General features: G+C 40.6%; 1 protein-coding gene across 2 annotated transcripts in view; it reads left to right on the top strand.

The window, feature by feature from the left end:
* Nucleotides 1-377: 377 nt before the first annotated feature.
* Nucleotides 378-17,249, top strand: part of ASPH (aspartate beta-hydroxylase) — a 225,241-nt gene continuing 208,369 nt past the window's right edge. For both annotated transcript variants that reach the window (XM_042924215.1, XM_042924214.1), the window contains exon 1: nt 378-1,555. In XM_042924215.1, coding sequence (XP_042780149.1) covers nt 1,414-1,555 — 142 coding nt within the window. In that variant the 5' untranslated portion in view covers nt 378-1,413. The remainder of the gene's footprint in view (nt 1,556-17,249) is intronic.

Here is a 17,249-nt window from a genome sequence, read left to right as displayed (position 1 = left end):
TCTTTCCACTATGTGGGCAGTGCCCAAACAGTATCCAGCCATTCACGTAAGAGTCACGTGGGCCCCGGGGGAACCTGCCAATGGAGGAGAGTGATGTTGGATGGAGAAGGGGGAGGAAACCAGATGCCGCACTGCAAAGCTCTCTGGTTCAGAGCCCTCCTGAGACACATCCAGGGTCAGGGTCTCCGCAACGTGGCCAAGAATCGGGGGGGAAGATTTTAAGAAGTTGTCAGAAATGTATCAAATCACGAAACGTTTCTCGCACATCTGTTACGCACCAGGCATTGTGCCGGATTTGGCGACACAAAGATGATGGTGACGTCAAGTTCCACAAGTTCCTGCCTGGATCATCCATGGACCCAGATTTTTAAGATCATCCATGGACCCAGATTTTTAAGAGCTCAGAGGCAGCTCAGGCCCAGGCACTCTGCGACTGTACACGAGGGGACCCACGGTTGGGGACACCAAGGAAAGATGACTGTAGGCGTGAGCCCAGCAGACGGAGAATTCAGAGAGAGGGCGCTCTCCAAGGGCAAGAAAATGAACTTTTTGTTTTACATCTACACTTGCGCCTTTAACTAAGAGTCTCTGAAAATACTGATGGCACAAATTGAAGTCCTGCTTTAAAACCCAACCGATCAGTCACCTGTGACGTAGGCATCGAACTACTCCTAACATCACCGTTTCAAAAATGGCTTAATATTACCACTGACAGGAAACAACTCTTTCGCAAGAAGCGGGACTGCATTCCTGGGTGTCCGTGCGTACAGTCGAGTGGGACGTGAACGAAATTCGCAGAGAAGGGCCTAGAGGCCGCGCGCTGGGTGTGAACGCAGCACACGTGTCCGCCGTCCCCGCCTCCTCGCCCCGCCCCATCCATCCCGATCTTACAGGGTCCGCCAACGCTCGCGAGAGCCCTCTTGGCTTCCACGTTTGCCACGTTCCAAAGGACCCAGACAGCCTGGAAAGTCGAAGGCGGCTCGCGCTCACAGGCGGCTGCGACGCTCCAGAACAGCCCCAAGTCTGCAGGGGGCGGGGAAGCACGGCAGGGCTCCACCCTTTCGCAGGAGCCGTTGTGATTGGCTGTCACCCCCGTCACTCAGCCTCCCCGAGGCGGGGAGGAGGCGGGGCTCGGGCGGGAAGGGGCGTGACCGAGGTGGGCCTGTGAGCCGCGCGCTCTCGCCTGGGGAAGGAGTCACAGGTTCGGCGCACGCGAGTGCTGGGCGCGCGCAGCCGGCACGCGGGCGAAAGTCCTCGGAGGCGCGGCGGGCGGTGCCGAGACCCAGGCGCAGCTGCAGGAGCGGCGGCCCGCACCCGCTGCAGCGCCGGCCGCCGTCAGCGGCCCCCGCGCCTCTGGTGTCCCGGCCCACTGAGGGAGCCCCCCACCCCTCACCCGTTTCAGCAGTGCGCGCAATGGCCCCGCGCAAGAATGCCAAGGGCGGCGGCGGCAACAGCAGCAGCGGCAGCAGCAGCAGCAGCAGCAGTGGCTCCGGCAGCGGCAGCCCGGGCGCAGGCACCAGCGGCGGCAGCAGTAGCAGCCCGGGGGCCCGGAGAGGTCAGAGGAGGCGTGCCGGGGAGGGCGACTGGGGCCCCCTGGGAGGAGGGGCCCGGGCGGCGGGAGCTGCGGTTCCAGTTCCCCGGATCCCGCCGTGCATCTCCTCCATCCTCCGCGTCGCTCCTCCTTTTGGCGCGGGGCGGAGGCCGCGCTCCGTGGGCAGGCGGGCGGACCCGAGGGGCCGGGCGGAGCTGGGTCCGCGGCCTTGGGTTGGTCGCGCCGGGGAGCCCCTTCCCGGCTGACCCCTCACCTGCAGGGCGCCGCCGGGAGGGAGGTGACTGATCTGCTCTTGCTTGGCTTTGCGTGGAATGAAAGATGGGAGTGAGGGAGCCAGTTTACCTTTTTGCCTTGCACATTTTGGAGAGTTTGGACACGAGCCAAAGTCGGAGAAAATAAGTTCCTGCCAAACCAGCAGCTTTTAAGAGCAGCTCAAAGAATAATACTCGTGTGTGTGTGTGTGTGTGTGTGTGTGTGTGTGTGTGTGTAGGCGGGGGGGGGGGAGAGGGAGTGATTTGAATGTACTTGCAAATTATTTTCAATATTTTTGCCTTTATGTAGCTTTCTTAACATGCGTTGTAGTTACCTTTAACGTATTGTTAAATACCGGGTGAACTTTGCTATTTTTTCACTTTGTCTTCTCTTTTTTTAAAAAAAATATGTTGGGTATTCACCTTTTTTCCTCCATGTGCTTACCCAGCAAAGAGAACAGTGCAGATGTTTTAAATCTGTTTCATCTCGTATTTCAGTGGTTCTCAGTTTCTTTTATACTTCCTTGACTCACTTAGGATATTGAAACTGCAATACATATGTGTACGACTGGGAGCAGATAACCGTTTTGAAATGATTTAGACTTTTTGTTTCTGAGGTCTACACATAATCGTTTCATACGTAAAGAAAATAAATCAGATGACTATAGTCATGCTTCAAAGAATTATTTTTTAAATAGCACTTACCACTTTGTGAAAGTATGTTATTTTCCTGTGTATTGTCTTCCTGTCTTACCGCCTCCTCTTGTTCATTCCTATTCCCAACCCTAGAATAGTCCCGGACTGTAATAGATGCTCAGTAAATATTTAATTAATGAGTGAATGAGTAAATTTAAATGGTGAACATAATGCAGTTAAAGTCATTGCACATGGGGCGCCTGGGTGGCGCAGTCGGTTAAGCGTCCGACTTCAGCCAGGTCACGATCTCGCGGTCCGTGAGTTCGAGCCCCGCGTCGGGCTCTGGGCTGATGGCTCGGAGCCTGGAGCCTGTTTCCGATTCTGTGTCTCCCTCTCTCTCTGCCCCTCCCCCGTTCATGCTCTGTCTCTCTCTGTCCCAAAAATAAATTAAAAAAAAAAAAAAAAAAAAAAAAAAAAACGTTGAAAAAAAAAAAGTCATTGCACAAATTTAGACTCTAAAAGCTAATGCTTGTATTGTAAATCGAAAAAGATACACACAATTTGAAGTTCAAAGAAAGCATATTAGGGGGACCTGGGTGGCTCTGTTGGTTGAGTCAGACTCTTGATTTTAGCTCAGGTCATGATCCCAGGGTTGTAGAACCTGCTTAAGATTGTCTCCCTCTCCTTTGAAACTAGACCACTTTCTCACACCATTCACAAAAATAAACTCAAAATGGATAAAGGACCTGAATGTGAGACAGGAAACCATCAAAACCTTAGAGGAGAAAGCAGGAAAAGACCTCTCTGACCTCAGCCGTAGCAATCTCTTACTCGGCACATCCCCAAAGGCAAGGGAATTAAAAGCAAAAGTGAATTACTGGGACCTTATGAAGATAAAAAGCTTCTGCACAGCAAAGGAAACAACCAACAAAACTAAAAGGCAACCAACGGAATGGGAAAAGATATTTGCAAATGACACATCGGACAAAGGGCTAGTATCCAAAATCTATAAAGAGCTCATCAAACTCCACACCCGAAAAACAAATAACCCAGTGAAGAAATGGGCAGAAAACATGAATAGACACTTCTCTAAAGAAGACATCCGGATGGCCAACAGGCACATGAAAAGATGTTCAACGTCGCTCCTTATCAGGGAAATACAAATCAAAACCACACTCAGATACCACCTCACGCCAGTCAGAGTGGCCAAAATGAAGAAATCAGGAGACTATAGATGCTGGAGAGGATGTGGAGAAACAGGAACCCTCTTGCACTGTTGGTGGGAATGCAAATTGGTGCAGCCGCTCTGGAAAGCAGTGTGGAGGTTCCTCAGAAAATTAAAAATAGACCTACCCTATGACCCAGCAATAGCACTGCTAGGAATTTATCCAAGGGATACAGGAGTACTGATGCATAGGGGCACCTGTACCCCAATGTTTATAGCGACACTCTCAACAATAGCCAAATTATGGAAAGAGCCTAAATGTCCATCAACTGATGAATGGATAAAGAAATTGTGGTTTATATACACAATGGAATACTACGTGGCAATGAGAAAAAATGAAATATGGCCTTTTGTAGCAACATGGATGGAACTGGAGAGTGTGATGCTAAGTGAAATAAGCCATACAGAGAAAGACAGATACCATATGGCTTCACTCTTATGTGGATCCTGAGAAACATAACAGAAACCCATGGGGGAGGGGAAGGAAAAAAAAAAAAAAAAAAGAGGTTAGAGTGGGAGAGAGCCAAAGCATTAGAGACTGTTAAAAACTGAGAACAAACTGAGGGTTGATGGGGGGTGGGAGGGAGGGCAGGGTGGGTGATGGGTATTGAGGAGGGCACCTTTTGGGATGAGCACTGGGTGTTGTATGGAAACCAATTTGACAGTAAATTTCATATATTAAAAAATAAAAAAATAAAAAGAAATAAAAAAAAAAAAAAGGAAAAAAAAAAAAAAAAAAGATTGTCTCCCTCTCCCTCTCTCAACCTCTCGCCTCTCTCTCTCTCTCTCTCTCTCTGCCTGTCCCCTGCTCCTGTGTGTGCTTTCTCTCTCTCTAAAATAAAAAAAAACTAAAAAGAAAACATATTAATTCACTTTTGACATAAGTTTGTGTTCCATTGTCACTTGTCCTTAAATGGCGTCCAGTGCTTAGATGGGCAGAAGAGTAGATGAACGGTCCCGGGTGGCTTTGGCTACCCATTAAAAAATTTCCAAATGAGAAGAGCCTAAACACCAAGCAGTAGCACTGATGAACAAGACTGTTAGTTGTTAATTGTTAATGTTAAGTGTTGTCAGAAGTTTTCTGTAGCTGTTTACAAGTGAAGCACATCTTTGTTCCATTTTACGATTCAGACTCATGAGTAGAGAGGGCTGACTGCATCTGAGGAAGTGACTGTAGATAGACTATCACTGGGTTAGAATTAGTACTGGGGAATGTATATTGTGTTCCCGCCTCTACTGGTTCAATAACTGAACCAGTTTTATTTTTTTAAATTTATTTATTTTGAGAGAGAGAGAGAGAATCCCAAGGAGGCTCTGCACTGTCAGCACAGAGCCTGATGTGGGGCTCGAACTCACGAACCCCGAGATCCTGACCTGAGCTGAAACCAAGACGCTTAACCGACTGAGCCACCCAGGCACCCCACTGAGTGAGTTTTAACAGGCAGATAATAAGTTTAGGAAATGTTACGACCTAAGTTAATATATTCTGACTTTCATATTCAAATATTTAAGAGCTAGCCCTGTCCATATTTGAGGATATGTAGCCTTTTAAGCATTGCTCACACTGATTTCATAATTGTCATGGAACGACCTGGTATGTAAAAAAGAATATGTAAAAGAGAAAAGTAACTATATTACAGAAACAAAACACAAAACATTTAAAAAGTTGCTATTGGGGGGTCTTGCATGTTATGTGAGGAGTATTCTTTTTCTGTAACCATATTTTGTAGTTAATACTGACTTCTGACTGTGGGCCAGGTAGAACCACTGGAGTGGAAACAAGGATTCTTTCAGCCTTAAGCAGTTACACTACAGTGTGAAAGTGTGATCCTGTTTATATTGTTTGCTTACAGAAGGTTATACGTGAAACATTAAGCCCACTTCCTTTTTGTTGCCGTGTTTATTGAGTCACTGAGGTATAGACATAGATTCTCAAACTGTTCTCATCTGCTGGGGAAATCATAGAAGCTGAAGAAACTTTAGCAGTGGCATTACCGTAAGGCCCATTCAGTTCCCTTCTCTAACTTTATAGATGAGGAAATTAATTTCCATAAAAGTTGTATAATTTATTAAAGGTTGCGTGGGTCTTGGAAACCCAGCTAGTTAATGGAAGATCCAAGGCTAGAACTCAAGTTTTCTGTCATTCGTTCACTAGACCATGGTACTCGAATTATGGGTCCTCTAATTTGGGAGATTTTATGGGAATTTTAGAGTTGAAATAGACCATCCATTTCCTTCTGCAGATCATCTCTTCCTTTCTGGCTGTGTCTGTGGCATACTACAATAGTTTATCTAATAAATGTTTTTTTTTTTTTTCACACCAACAATTGAATTTGACTAAAATTGTATTTGAAATACAGTTCATTTAAAATCTTAATTTGAGAAGGAGTACATGGGCTCAAATAGTAAGTTTTTTGAGATGTTTTGCATTGACAGTCTCAAGTTGATGACATTGGTCACATGAAACATTGTTTCTTCAATTTTTGTATAAAAGTATGGGGGGGAGGACTTTGAAACATGCACTTGAGGGAAAAAGTGATTCTCTGGCCTTCTCTCTTTCTTTGTGATCATTTTGTTGACAAGTGATGTTTAGGACGTAGGGGTTTACAGAGCAGATTTTTTATTGACAAGTGACGTTTAGGACGTAGGGGGTTTATAGAGCAGATTTTATTGACAAGCAACGTTTAGGACGTAGGGGTTTATAGAGCAGATTTTTTAAAGCAACTGTCTGCTTTTCGTTTACATCTTCGACTTAAATTGAAAACTAATAAAATGTCTAGTTTCATACAGAGCTCAATTTTACCTTTTCAGTTTTACTCTGTAAAATAGAAAATAAACATGAGCAAAGTGGACATACTGCCTTTAACCAGCATATAAAAGTTTAACTTGCCAGTTGGGGCCAGGGGAAACCTATTTCAGATTTATTGATTGGAACATTCTTGGTTAGGAAGGATCACGATGGCCTTTTGGGCTTAGTTTGTAGCTTACAGACACTGGTATGTGTAGTGTTTTTGTTTGGTTAGCTTTTCCTTTTTGAGGATCATTAAGTCTTTCCCTGTAGCTTCTTGTAACATGCTAGAGGGATGTAAACATCTATTTGTCTAGTCGTGTCAGGCTAGTACATTACCCTTTACCGGTAGATGTCACTGTAGAATACGTTTTGCTCTTTCAGTTTGAAGTTTCGGGTTATATAACACCACTTAGTTTTTTCATTTAGTCAGTTCTGTACATATTCAGAAGTATTGATGGACAGCAACTTAAAGACTAGTAGCCATTGAACTCAAGGTCTCTAACAGATTTTGAAATTCAGTAGTTAGAGTTGGCTTCTAGTAGCAGTATTTATTTAGCTTATCTTACTTAGAATTAAGTGCATTCATGTATTATCTGTAAAATGTATGCATTCACAGATTCATTTGATGGATACTAATCATTTAGAAATTTGCTCTTTCTTTCGTTCTTTCTTTCATTCTTTCTTTCGTTCTTTCTTTCTTTCTGTATCTCTTGGACTACTCAGTTAACATAGACACATTGCTGATTGCATTCTGGCTCCCTTGAATTCAGAGGCCTTCATGAAATTCCCTTTCTTTATCCAAATGTTATCAGTTAGGGCCAGTTGCTTAACCCTCCCTTAGTCATTCTAGGATGAAAAGATAGCAAGGCCCTAACTCTTCTACTGCAAGAACTGGGTGCTAGTTTGTGTTCAGTTGCACGGCATTCTGTTCAGCCTGGTCAGATCATATGAAACCAAGTACTAAAAGATGTTTTGAGGGAACTCTTGAACACATTTTTAAAAGAACAAACATATTAACCTGTAGGAAGTAAAAGGAGAGATCTCTATTTTAGTCTTCTTTAAAATCCCTTGTGGCAGAGAGATTACTAGAAAAGGAGAAGTTTTCATTTTCTGCTAATTAGCAACAGAGTAACTTGGAAAAAGGCTCAAGTGGTTTGTCTATCTTATTTTTAGTTAGTACAGAAGTTTAACCCCTGATGAGCTCGCTGGTCCCAGTAGAATAACTAACTTTTTTTTTTTTTCTCTAGAAAGGAATGTACGTTGGGAGTCTATTAACCTGGATTTATGTCCATTTAAGACCTGTATAGCTAGGTTCTCTCAGAATCTCTTATCTCGGTCTCTCCAGATGGGAAGAATTCTTCTCTCCTTTCATTTCATAGCTGTAAAAGCCCTCAAACCTATCTTCTGTGCCTTTGTGTTTCTCAGATACATTCATTAAAGTGTCTCTAGTGGTAAGGGTGGTCAATATAAGGCTGCAGAGCTAAGCAGGTCATTGCATGCTTGACATTTTTTTATGATTGAAAAAGAAATCATTTTCTAATATGTTCTGTTAGCACATTTAAGTAGGATGGCTGTGCTAGCAATAGTGTTTATGCTGTGGCTTGGAGTATCACCTGACACATTGTTTTCTATCTCTGAGGGTGAAAGTATGCTCTTTGCACAACAGCGTTCAACTTGCTGATTTACTCTCCAATCCCTGGAGATGTGTTGCATTCTTTTATTATACTAGAGCTCGGATACATTTGAGTCTTTTGACACTAATCCAGCACACTGTTTTTAATATGAAAATATCCAACTTTGTGTCTTAGAGACTTCTGCATCTCCTAAGTAGTTTGATTTCATTTTGTACTAAGTATCGTAGTACTAAGATCTTGTATCTTGTACTAAGTATCTTTTGTACTAAGATACAGAAAAAAATTTTTTAGTTAACTTCCCTTTAATAAAACTGGAATGTATTTAGAGCCCCTCTACAATTTACTCCAGTCTCTGGGGAAAAAGCATCAGTCACCTGTCGGGAGATATGGGGGTGCTTGGGTTCACTCTCATGTTTCAGTATCTGCTGCCCCAGTGTCTGTCCAGCTCTCCCGCAGGAGTGTGAGTCTGTCTGGGTGGATTCATGTCTGGTTCGGCCCTGGTCCTACGGTTCTGGCCATGTCTGCTACGAGACTCGATGTTCATTTCTTTGTTCTCTGTGTGTCAACTGTAGGCATATATTCTGGAGTCCCGTGCTTTAACCTTTCTCGTTCTTCTAGTAGTGCTGGGAGCCAAGATGGTATTTTCTTGTCATTCATTCATTACTTATTTATTTTTCTTAAATTTGATTCTCCTGCAGTGAGGGAGCTTCAGGCATTTGGTCTGCATTTTGTATTTGTTTTTCAGGGATGTGTCTTAGTTACCTTTGGCTGATGTTATCTTTTACTGGGAAATCACTGAATGCAGTTTAGTTCTCATCAGATTGATGACACTTGAGGACACATTTGCTACACTTAAGCTGTTAGACTCAGGAAGTTTTGAATTTACTTGGTGAATAAATCTTAAAAAAAAAAAATAGTGTATCAGAACTTTTGAAGGAGTTGGGCTGGTCTTTGGCTCCCTGTGAGATCCTGGTGGCTTTGCCTAGTCATTCTGGCTGTTATAGAACTGTCATCATCTGCCATAGATGCTCTCTGTGCTCTAAAGCAGATAGGGGTGGTGAGTCAAGTGGGGCTAGGGTGGTGGAGGAGGGGTGTCCAGTTAAAGCAGAGTGGAAAGCACTATTGCAGTACTTGGAGAAATGCCAGCACTTCTCTCCCACAAATGTGCCTGCACATTTAACCCAGTGACTCATTCTGTACGGAAGCCAGCCTTCATTTTAAAGCGAGAGAATATTGTTTGATAAATAACCAGTATGGTGTAAACTCGGTGTTGTTTTGATGTTATACTCTCTCACTTGTTTCTTAAGGGGAAAAAAAAATGAATTTATTTGTTTATTTTGAGAGAGAGAAGGAGAGAGTGTGAGTGAGGGAGGGGCAGAGGGAGAAGGGAGAGAGAGAATCCCAAGCAGGTTCCACACTGTCAGTGCAGAGCCCAACATAAGGCTCGAACTCACAAACCATGAGATCATGACCTGAGCTGTGATCAAGAGTCAGACGCTTGACTGAGCCACCTAAGTGCCCCTAACTTCTGTTTCTTGTTTATCGTGTCACTGATATACATAATTCCCTCCCCTCCTCCTCCTCCTCCTCATTTTTCACACTGTCTGATATTTCAGTTTTCCTGAAAACTTAAACTGGAAAGCCCTTTGGCCTTAGGTTCACATGTAAATTTTATCTAGGAGCAGTTAATAAAAATCTGTGTTGTAAATATTTGTTGAAAGTGTATCTAGCATGTAACTTCACTTTCCCATTCTTTGAATCAAGTTGCTTCGAATGATCATCACTTACTGAGTTTTATAAATTAATTCATCCTTTTTGTCAGTAAGCCATCTCGCTAACTTCTAGAATTCACATATTTCTACGTACTGTTCTTTAAAACTCTCTCTCTGAAATATTGCATGTTTTAAGACCTATAAATAGGTATAAAGAGTAATGCAGTGGGATATATCCACTATCCAGGTGAAGAAATAAAATGTTACCAAGTTCTCGGTTTCTCCTCTCCTGTGTTATCCCTTCCCAGCCACTCTTACACATTTTGTGATAATTATTTTCCTGTATTTCTTTATAATGTATAATATATAGGCATGCAGATAAATGTGTAGTATAAGGTCATGTTGGACATTATATACTATGCATCCATTTGTGTAGATATACCTATTGTTAAAAGCTGTACATAAAAACTGCTTAAGAGGTATATATATATATATATATATATATATATATATATATATGTGTGTGTGTGTGTATATATACACACACATATATAGCGTGTACAAATGTAAATTTGTTTAGCACATGTGAAAAGTTTTGTGACTAGGCTCCTACTTGGCATACTAGATTGACACCATTTGTTTGGAATTCTACCAAATCTGGCCCTTTGTGTCGTGTGTATAGCTCCTCCCCGTATGAATGTGCCGGTTTTTATTCAGCCATCCTGCTGTCAAAGACCACTTTCCTTCTTTTCTGTAGTTTTCTTTTTTCAAACACTACTGCTCTGAACATTCTTGTAGCTACCCGTCCCCTTGTGTATATGTGTATATGTCTGAGTGTTTTTCTAGATTGGGATTTTTGGTCATAAAAATGAGTATATTAAACTCAACTAGCTCCTGCCATCTAAGTGGTAGTATCTGTTCACACTCCCACTCGCCGAGGATACAGTTCCTTTTTGCTGCAACCACGTTACCAACACTTGGTGAGGTTTAATATTTGTGCGTATGAAGTAGTTATTTTGTGGTTTTACTTTGTGCGTTTACTTTGTGCAGTTATTTTGTGCATTTACTTGATCTGCAGTGAGATTGCTCCAGAGAACGGCGATTTGTGTTTCCTTTTCTGTGAATTCCTGTTCATATAGTTTGTCTATTTTTCTGGTGTTTTGTTGCTGTTGTTTTTGTTTGTTCTGTATTTTTTATTTCGATTTGTAGAATTTCTGTTCTGTATCCCGAACCTTTTGATTACTTCTCCCAATCTGATTATTTGTCTTGTCATTTTCTATAGTATATTTTGTCAAACAGAATTTTAAGATTTTAATGTATTAAGAATATAATTTTTACTTTATGGTTTGTACCTTTGTGCTTTGAGACATCCTTTCTAACACAGGGATCATAAAACATTCTCTTATTCTAAAAATATCTTAAGTTTTGTCTTTTCACATTTAGATCTCTAAACTACCAAGTGTAGATTTATTGTGTATATTGTGAGGTAGAGATCTGATTCAATATTTTTAAAAACCAGATGATGAAAATTTTCTACACCATCAGTTGAAGTGTCTTCTATGCTAATCTGCAGTATCCCGTTTTGTGTATAAATCTGTGTGGCTCCGTTTTATTCCCAGTGTGTAGGAGCAGTACGTCACTGAGTCACTCTGTAGTGTATCTGATCAGGCAAGTGCTCTCCCTCATCTTTATACCATTGTCCTTGCTTTTTATTGGGACCTTTCCGTGACCGTGACAATACCTTTTAGCATCGGCTTATTAAGTAAGTTTCATGAGAAATGCTTCAGGATTTTGACTGCAATTGTATTGAATTTATAGCACAATTTGAGGCAGGGCGCCTGGGTAACTCAGTCAGTTAAGCGTCTGGCTGCGGCTCAGATAATGATCTCGTGTTTCCTGGGTTCGAGCCCTGCGTGGGGCTCTGTGCTGACAGCTCAGAGCCTGGAACCTGCTTCAGATTCTGTCTCCCTCTTTCTCTGCCCCTCCCCTGCTCATGCTCTGTCTCTCTCTCTCTCTCTCTCTCTGTTTCTCTCAAAAATAAATGAACATTAAAAAAAATTTGAAAAAAAAAACCAATTTGAGGCAAATATACATTTAGAATACCAGGTCTTTCTCTGCATGAACATGGTATAATTTCCTATTTATTTAAGCCTTATAATTCACTTTTATAATCTTATCCAAAACTTATATACATCTTTACATTTAGCCTGGGTGCTTCATATATTTTTATTTTTTAAACCAATATTTTATCATCAAACCTTTAGACTGTGCACCCAAGATACAAGAATTGTACAATGATTCTACCACCTAGATTTTACAGTGCTTAGCGTTTAATATCTGCTTTAGATTGTACTGATCAATTTATCTGTCTTTTTATGCTTTTCAGTGTAAGTGGTAGACATCAGTACGCCTCATCCTAAACATTTACACGTGTCTGACATTAACTGGGGCTCAACATTTGTTTATGGGTTTTTTTCCCCCCCTGAGGGAATGTTTGCCTATAGGGAATCGCACAAATCTTAGTGTAGTATCCTCAAATAGTCTTTATAAATGTTTACATCTGCATGCCCCAACCTGTTAAGACAGAATATGTCTGTCACCCCAGAAGATTCTCTCAAGTCCCTTGCTAGCCACCACCTCTGCCTTCAGAGGCAATCATCACACTGTATTTTTTCACCAGAGGCTGGTGTTTTCTGTTCTAGAACTTTATTTTGTAAGTACTTTTTAAGTGTTCTTTGAGTCTGCACAGTTTTCAGGTTTACCCATGTTGCATGTATGAGTATCTCGTTGTGCTTATTGCCAACTAGTCCATTGTGCGACCATAGCACAGCATGCTGACCTTTTCTTTCACTGGTGGACACGTGGGTTATTCCTAGTTTGGACTATTAGGAAGAGCATTCTGTGAATATTATAATATTGGAGGGTTTTTGGTTTTGTTTTTTGTGTTTTGTTTTTTAGTATGTCTTCATTTCTCAGAGTAAATACCTAGGAGAGGAATTACTGGGATTATAAGGTAGGTGTTTGTTTAGTTTTATAAACAAACTGCCAGATTATTTTCCAGAGTGGTTGTACAATCTATCTTACACTCCCACCAACAGTGTGTGGGATTTCTGCTTGTTCTGCATCGGCACCAGCATTTGGTGTTGTCAGTCTTCTTAATTTTAGCCATTCTGGTGGGTGTCAGTGGCTTCTCGTTGTTGTTTAAAATTGCTTTTTGCCGATTTCCCTGAGGACTGGTGACATCATGTACTTTCCCTTGTGCTCATTGGTCATCTACACTATCTTCTTTTGCAAAGTTTCTGTTTACTTCTTTTGCCTATTATTGCTTTTTTTAAAAAAATTTTGTTATTGAGTCGTAATTTTTATATATTCTGGATAGAAGTTCTTTTCAGTTATATGTATTGCAAATCATTTCTCCCAGGCTGTAGCTTACCTTTTCCTTACCAGCATATTTTGAAAAGCAACTATTTTTATATTGATGTTTAGTTTTTAATGGGTTTTGCTTTCTGTATCTTACCTAAGAAACTTTTCTTATTTTCTTTTTCCTCTTTTTGCCTTTTTCTCCCTATTTTCAAGTTACAAAGCTATCCTGTTATATTTTCTTTTAGAAGTTTTATAGTTTTAGTTTCAATGTTCAGGTTTGTGATCCATTTCAGATAAATTTTGGATTAGTGTTATGTTTTTCCATTTGGATATTCAGCTGTTCTGGCATCATTTGTTGAAAAGACTTTGCTTTCATCATTAGATCGCTTTTGGTGCCTTGGTCAGAAAGCAAATGACAATATAATTGTAGATCTGTCTCTGGGCACTCTATTCTGTCTTTGTTTTCTGTCTGTACAATGCCTTTATCACACACTCTTGATTAGTCTAGCTGTATTGTATGTCTTAAAATCAGGTAGTGTAGATCTTCCAACTTTGTTGTTCTTTATGAGCTAGCTCTGGATATTCTAGGTCCTTTGTATACCCATGTATATTTTAGAATCAACTGATCAATTTCTACAGACTAAAGCATGCTAAGGTTTGTAATTAGAATTCATGGGGGCACCCGGGTGGCTCAGTCGGTTAAGTGTCCAACTTCAGCTCAGGTCATGATCTCGTGGCTTGTGGGTTCGAGCCTGGCGTTGGGTCTGTGCTGACAGCTCAGAGCCTGGAACCTGCTTCGGATTCTGTGTCTCCCTCTCTCTCTGCCCCTTCCCTGCTCATGCTCTGTCTCTCTCTCTCTTTCTCTCTCTGTTTCTCAAAAATAAATTTAAAAAACTTAAAAAAAAAAAAGAATTCACTGAATGTATAGACCCAGTTCATTTGAAATGACATCTTAGTGATATTGAGTTTTCTAATCCCTGGCAGTGGAATAGATTCATTTATTGAGGCCTGTAATTTATTTCTGCTTTGTTTTGTAGCTTTTGGTGTTAAGATCTTACACATTTTTTGTTAAATATTTTTCTAAATATTTTATGCTTTTGATGCTTTTATATTGTATTTAAATTTTTTATTTTCCTGTTATTTCTTCCTAGCATATAGACATAGAACTTATATTTGTACCCATGTGACCCATGTACCCATGTGCAAAAATTCATTTGTTTTATCAAAAAAGTGATTCCTTAGGATTTTTCTCTGTAAGTACCATGTCATGTACGAATAAAGAGTTTTATATATTCTTTTCTAATCTGTGAATCTTTTATTTATTTTCCTGGCTGACTATGCTATCTAGGACCTACAATACAGTGTTGAATAGAAATGATGTAGACATTCTGCCTTTGTTTATTATGATTTTAGTGGCAAAAGTGTTTGGCTTTTCACCATTAAGTATATAATATTATTTCTAGGTGTTTTATAGGTGCTTTGTATTGGGTTGGGGTATTCCTTTGTATTTCTAGGCTGAGAATTTTGTCAAATATTTTTTTCTCTAATCGAAATGATCCTATGGTTTTTTCCCTTATTGTTAATGTGGTAAATTATATTTATTGGTGTATTTATTTATTTAATTTAGTGAGAGCAAATGCAAGCAGGAGACAGGGGCAGAGGGAGAGAGAGAGAGAGAGAGAATCTCCATGCTCAATGCAGAGCCTGATGCATGGCTTTATCTCATGACCCTGGGATCGTGACTTGAGCCAAAATCAAATCAAGAGTGTGATGCTCAACCAACTGAGCCACCCAGGCGCCCCTTTATTGATGTTTTGAATGAGAAATCACCCTTGCATTCCTGGAATAAGCCTCACTTGGATGTGATATCTTGTGTATATTGTGCTTTCTTTGCTAATCTTCTGTTAACAGTCTTGTATCTGTGTTCATTGTGGTGTCTCTCCCAATTGGATGGGACTCCCCAAATATTGGGTCACCCTACAGGCCGGAAGCTTATGGCACGGGTGGTGAAATGATTCACCCGAGGCAGAACAAGGAAGCAGGCCAGCAAAGGAGAGACTCTGCAACATAGCAGTGGGTAGGGACTGTATTTATTTCATTTTATTTTTTAAGTTTATTTATTTATTTTTTTGGGGGGGGGGGTTAAGAGCAGAGAGAGAAGGAGAGAGAATTCCAAGCAGGCTCCGTGCTATCTGCACAGAGCCAGACTTGGGGCTCGAACCCACAAACCATGAGATCATGACCTGAGCCGAGATCGAGAATCTGATGCTTAGCTGACTGAGCCACCCAGGCGCCCTGGGTGGGAGCTGTATTTAAAGGGGGGAGGTGAGGAGTTATAGGGATGTATGGAATTTTCCCTTTTTTGGTAACCATGCCTGGTTGTAAGTAGTCCATTGGTTAGTAGGGCCTGTGGATATTTTGAGGTGGGTCACCTAATGGGCCTGTCTGGTATTCTGCTCAGTGGTCGCTGCGGATCCTTTCCACATTCCATTGTTCAAGCCTGTTGCCTTAAAGTAGCCTCCACATTCATGAGGCATATGGGTTTGTAGTTTCTTCCTGCCTTCTCTTCTCTCCTTCTCCTCCTTTCCCCTTTCTCCCTGCCTTCCCTGGCTTGCCCTCTTCCCCTTACTAGGAATTATGATTAGTACTAAATTTTCTCTGCATCAGTGGTTTAATATTCAATTTATAAAATTTATATAATTGTTCTTCCATATTTTAACTGGTAAATTATAGCAATAGACATTCTAATTTAAAACCAGTCTTACATTTCAGTGAAAAATTCAGCCTTGTAATAATACATATTTTTCATATTATTGGATTAGTTTTGTTACTATATCCATAAATAGGGGTGCCTGGGTGGCTCAGTTGGTTAAGCATCTGACTCTTGATCTCAGCTCAGGTCTTGATTTCAGGGTCATGAGTTCAAGCCCCACATTGGCCTCCATGCTGGGCTTGAAGCCTACTTAAAAAAAAATCTGTATCTGTATATCTATATATCTATATCTATATCTATATCTATATTTATATCTATATCTATATATAGGTTTATCTATAAATAAAATTGACCTGTAATTTCCTTGTTGGTGATGTTGTCCGGGTTATTCTACCACATAAATGAATTTAGGAGTATTTCCTTTTCTTCTATTCTTTGGAATATTCTTTGGAATTTCTTTGGAATTTCTTCTATTCTTTGGAATAGTCTTAGGGGATTAGTAGAGCTCATTTGAACTTTTTTGTCATTTACCCACAATTAGAGACGGTATGGGGTAGATTTCACTTTTTAAATGTTTGAATGACCATTTTAGTTTCTGTTTCTTGAGTCAGGTTGGCTAGGGTACATTTTGTTTCTTCTTAGACATATTACCTTTATTAAAAAGTTTTCTGTCTGAGTTTTCAAACTTAGGGCAACAAATTGTTTATGGTTTTAGCTTTACCTTGTAAACAGAATACCGCTATTGCGTGCCTGCTATTACTTTGCAATGAAATAAAGTTATTTAGAAAGGTCACTAAATATTAACTGTCTATAAATTCGAGTTACTTTTTAGACAGAATTTTTTCTGAGTTTATTAAAGTGAAAAGTCTTTATAAAATAAACGGGATACTCTAATACCTGTGAGAAGGTAAACCATTTGATACTGGTAATTTGGTTGGATTGACTTGTTCTGGTGCCCATTTTCCTGCTTAAATGGTAATTCAAGACTAGCACTGTATACGTTACTTTGTTCAGAACTGAAATTTCTTTGTGAGTAGAACATAATGCTTATTTGGGGAACGTTCAGCTTAACTTGATTATTTTATGGGGTTTAACTACTCAGTCTCTTTAGTTGTAAACAGTCCATACACCCGGAGGTCTAGGGTACCTGATGCAGATCTGAGATACAGTTACTGATGGGCTCTGTATCTCATATGAAGGTACCAGTAGATTTATGTGCCCTGTGTTTCCATTTCCCTTTTATTCTGTGAGATTATAAAGGTAGGATGTTTTTAGGGTGAAATTAATGTATGTGAAGGTGCAAAGCTCATAAAACAACTTGGATTTTTTTTTCTTCTAGAGGTAGTACAGTATTTGTATCAGTATTGCAAAT

This window comes from Panthera leo, chromosome F2 (genome assembly GCF_018350215.1).
Source record: "Panthera leo isolate Ple1 chromosome F2, P.leo_Ple1_pat1.1, whole genome shotgun sequence".
In the NCBI taxonomy this organism is placed as follows: Eukaryota; Metazoa; Chordata; class Mammalia; order Carnivora; family Felidae; genus Panthera; species Panthera leo.
Note: the sequence above shows the minus strand (reverse complement) of the source record. Positions and strands in the feature narration are given on the sequence as shown.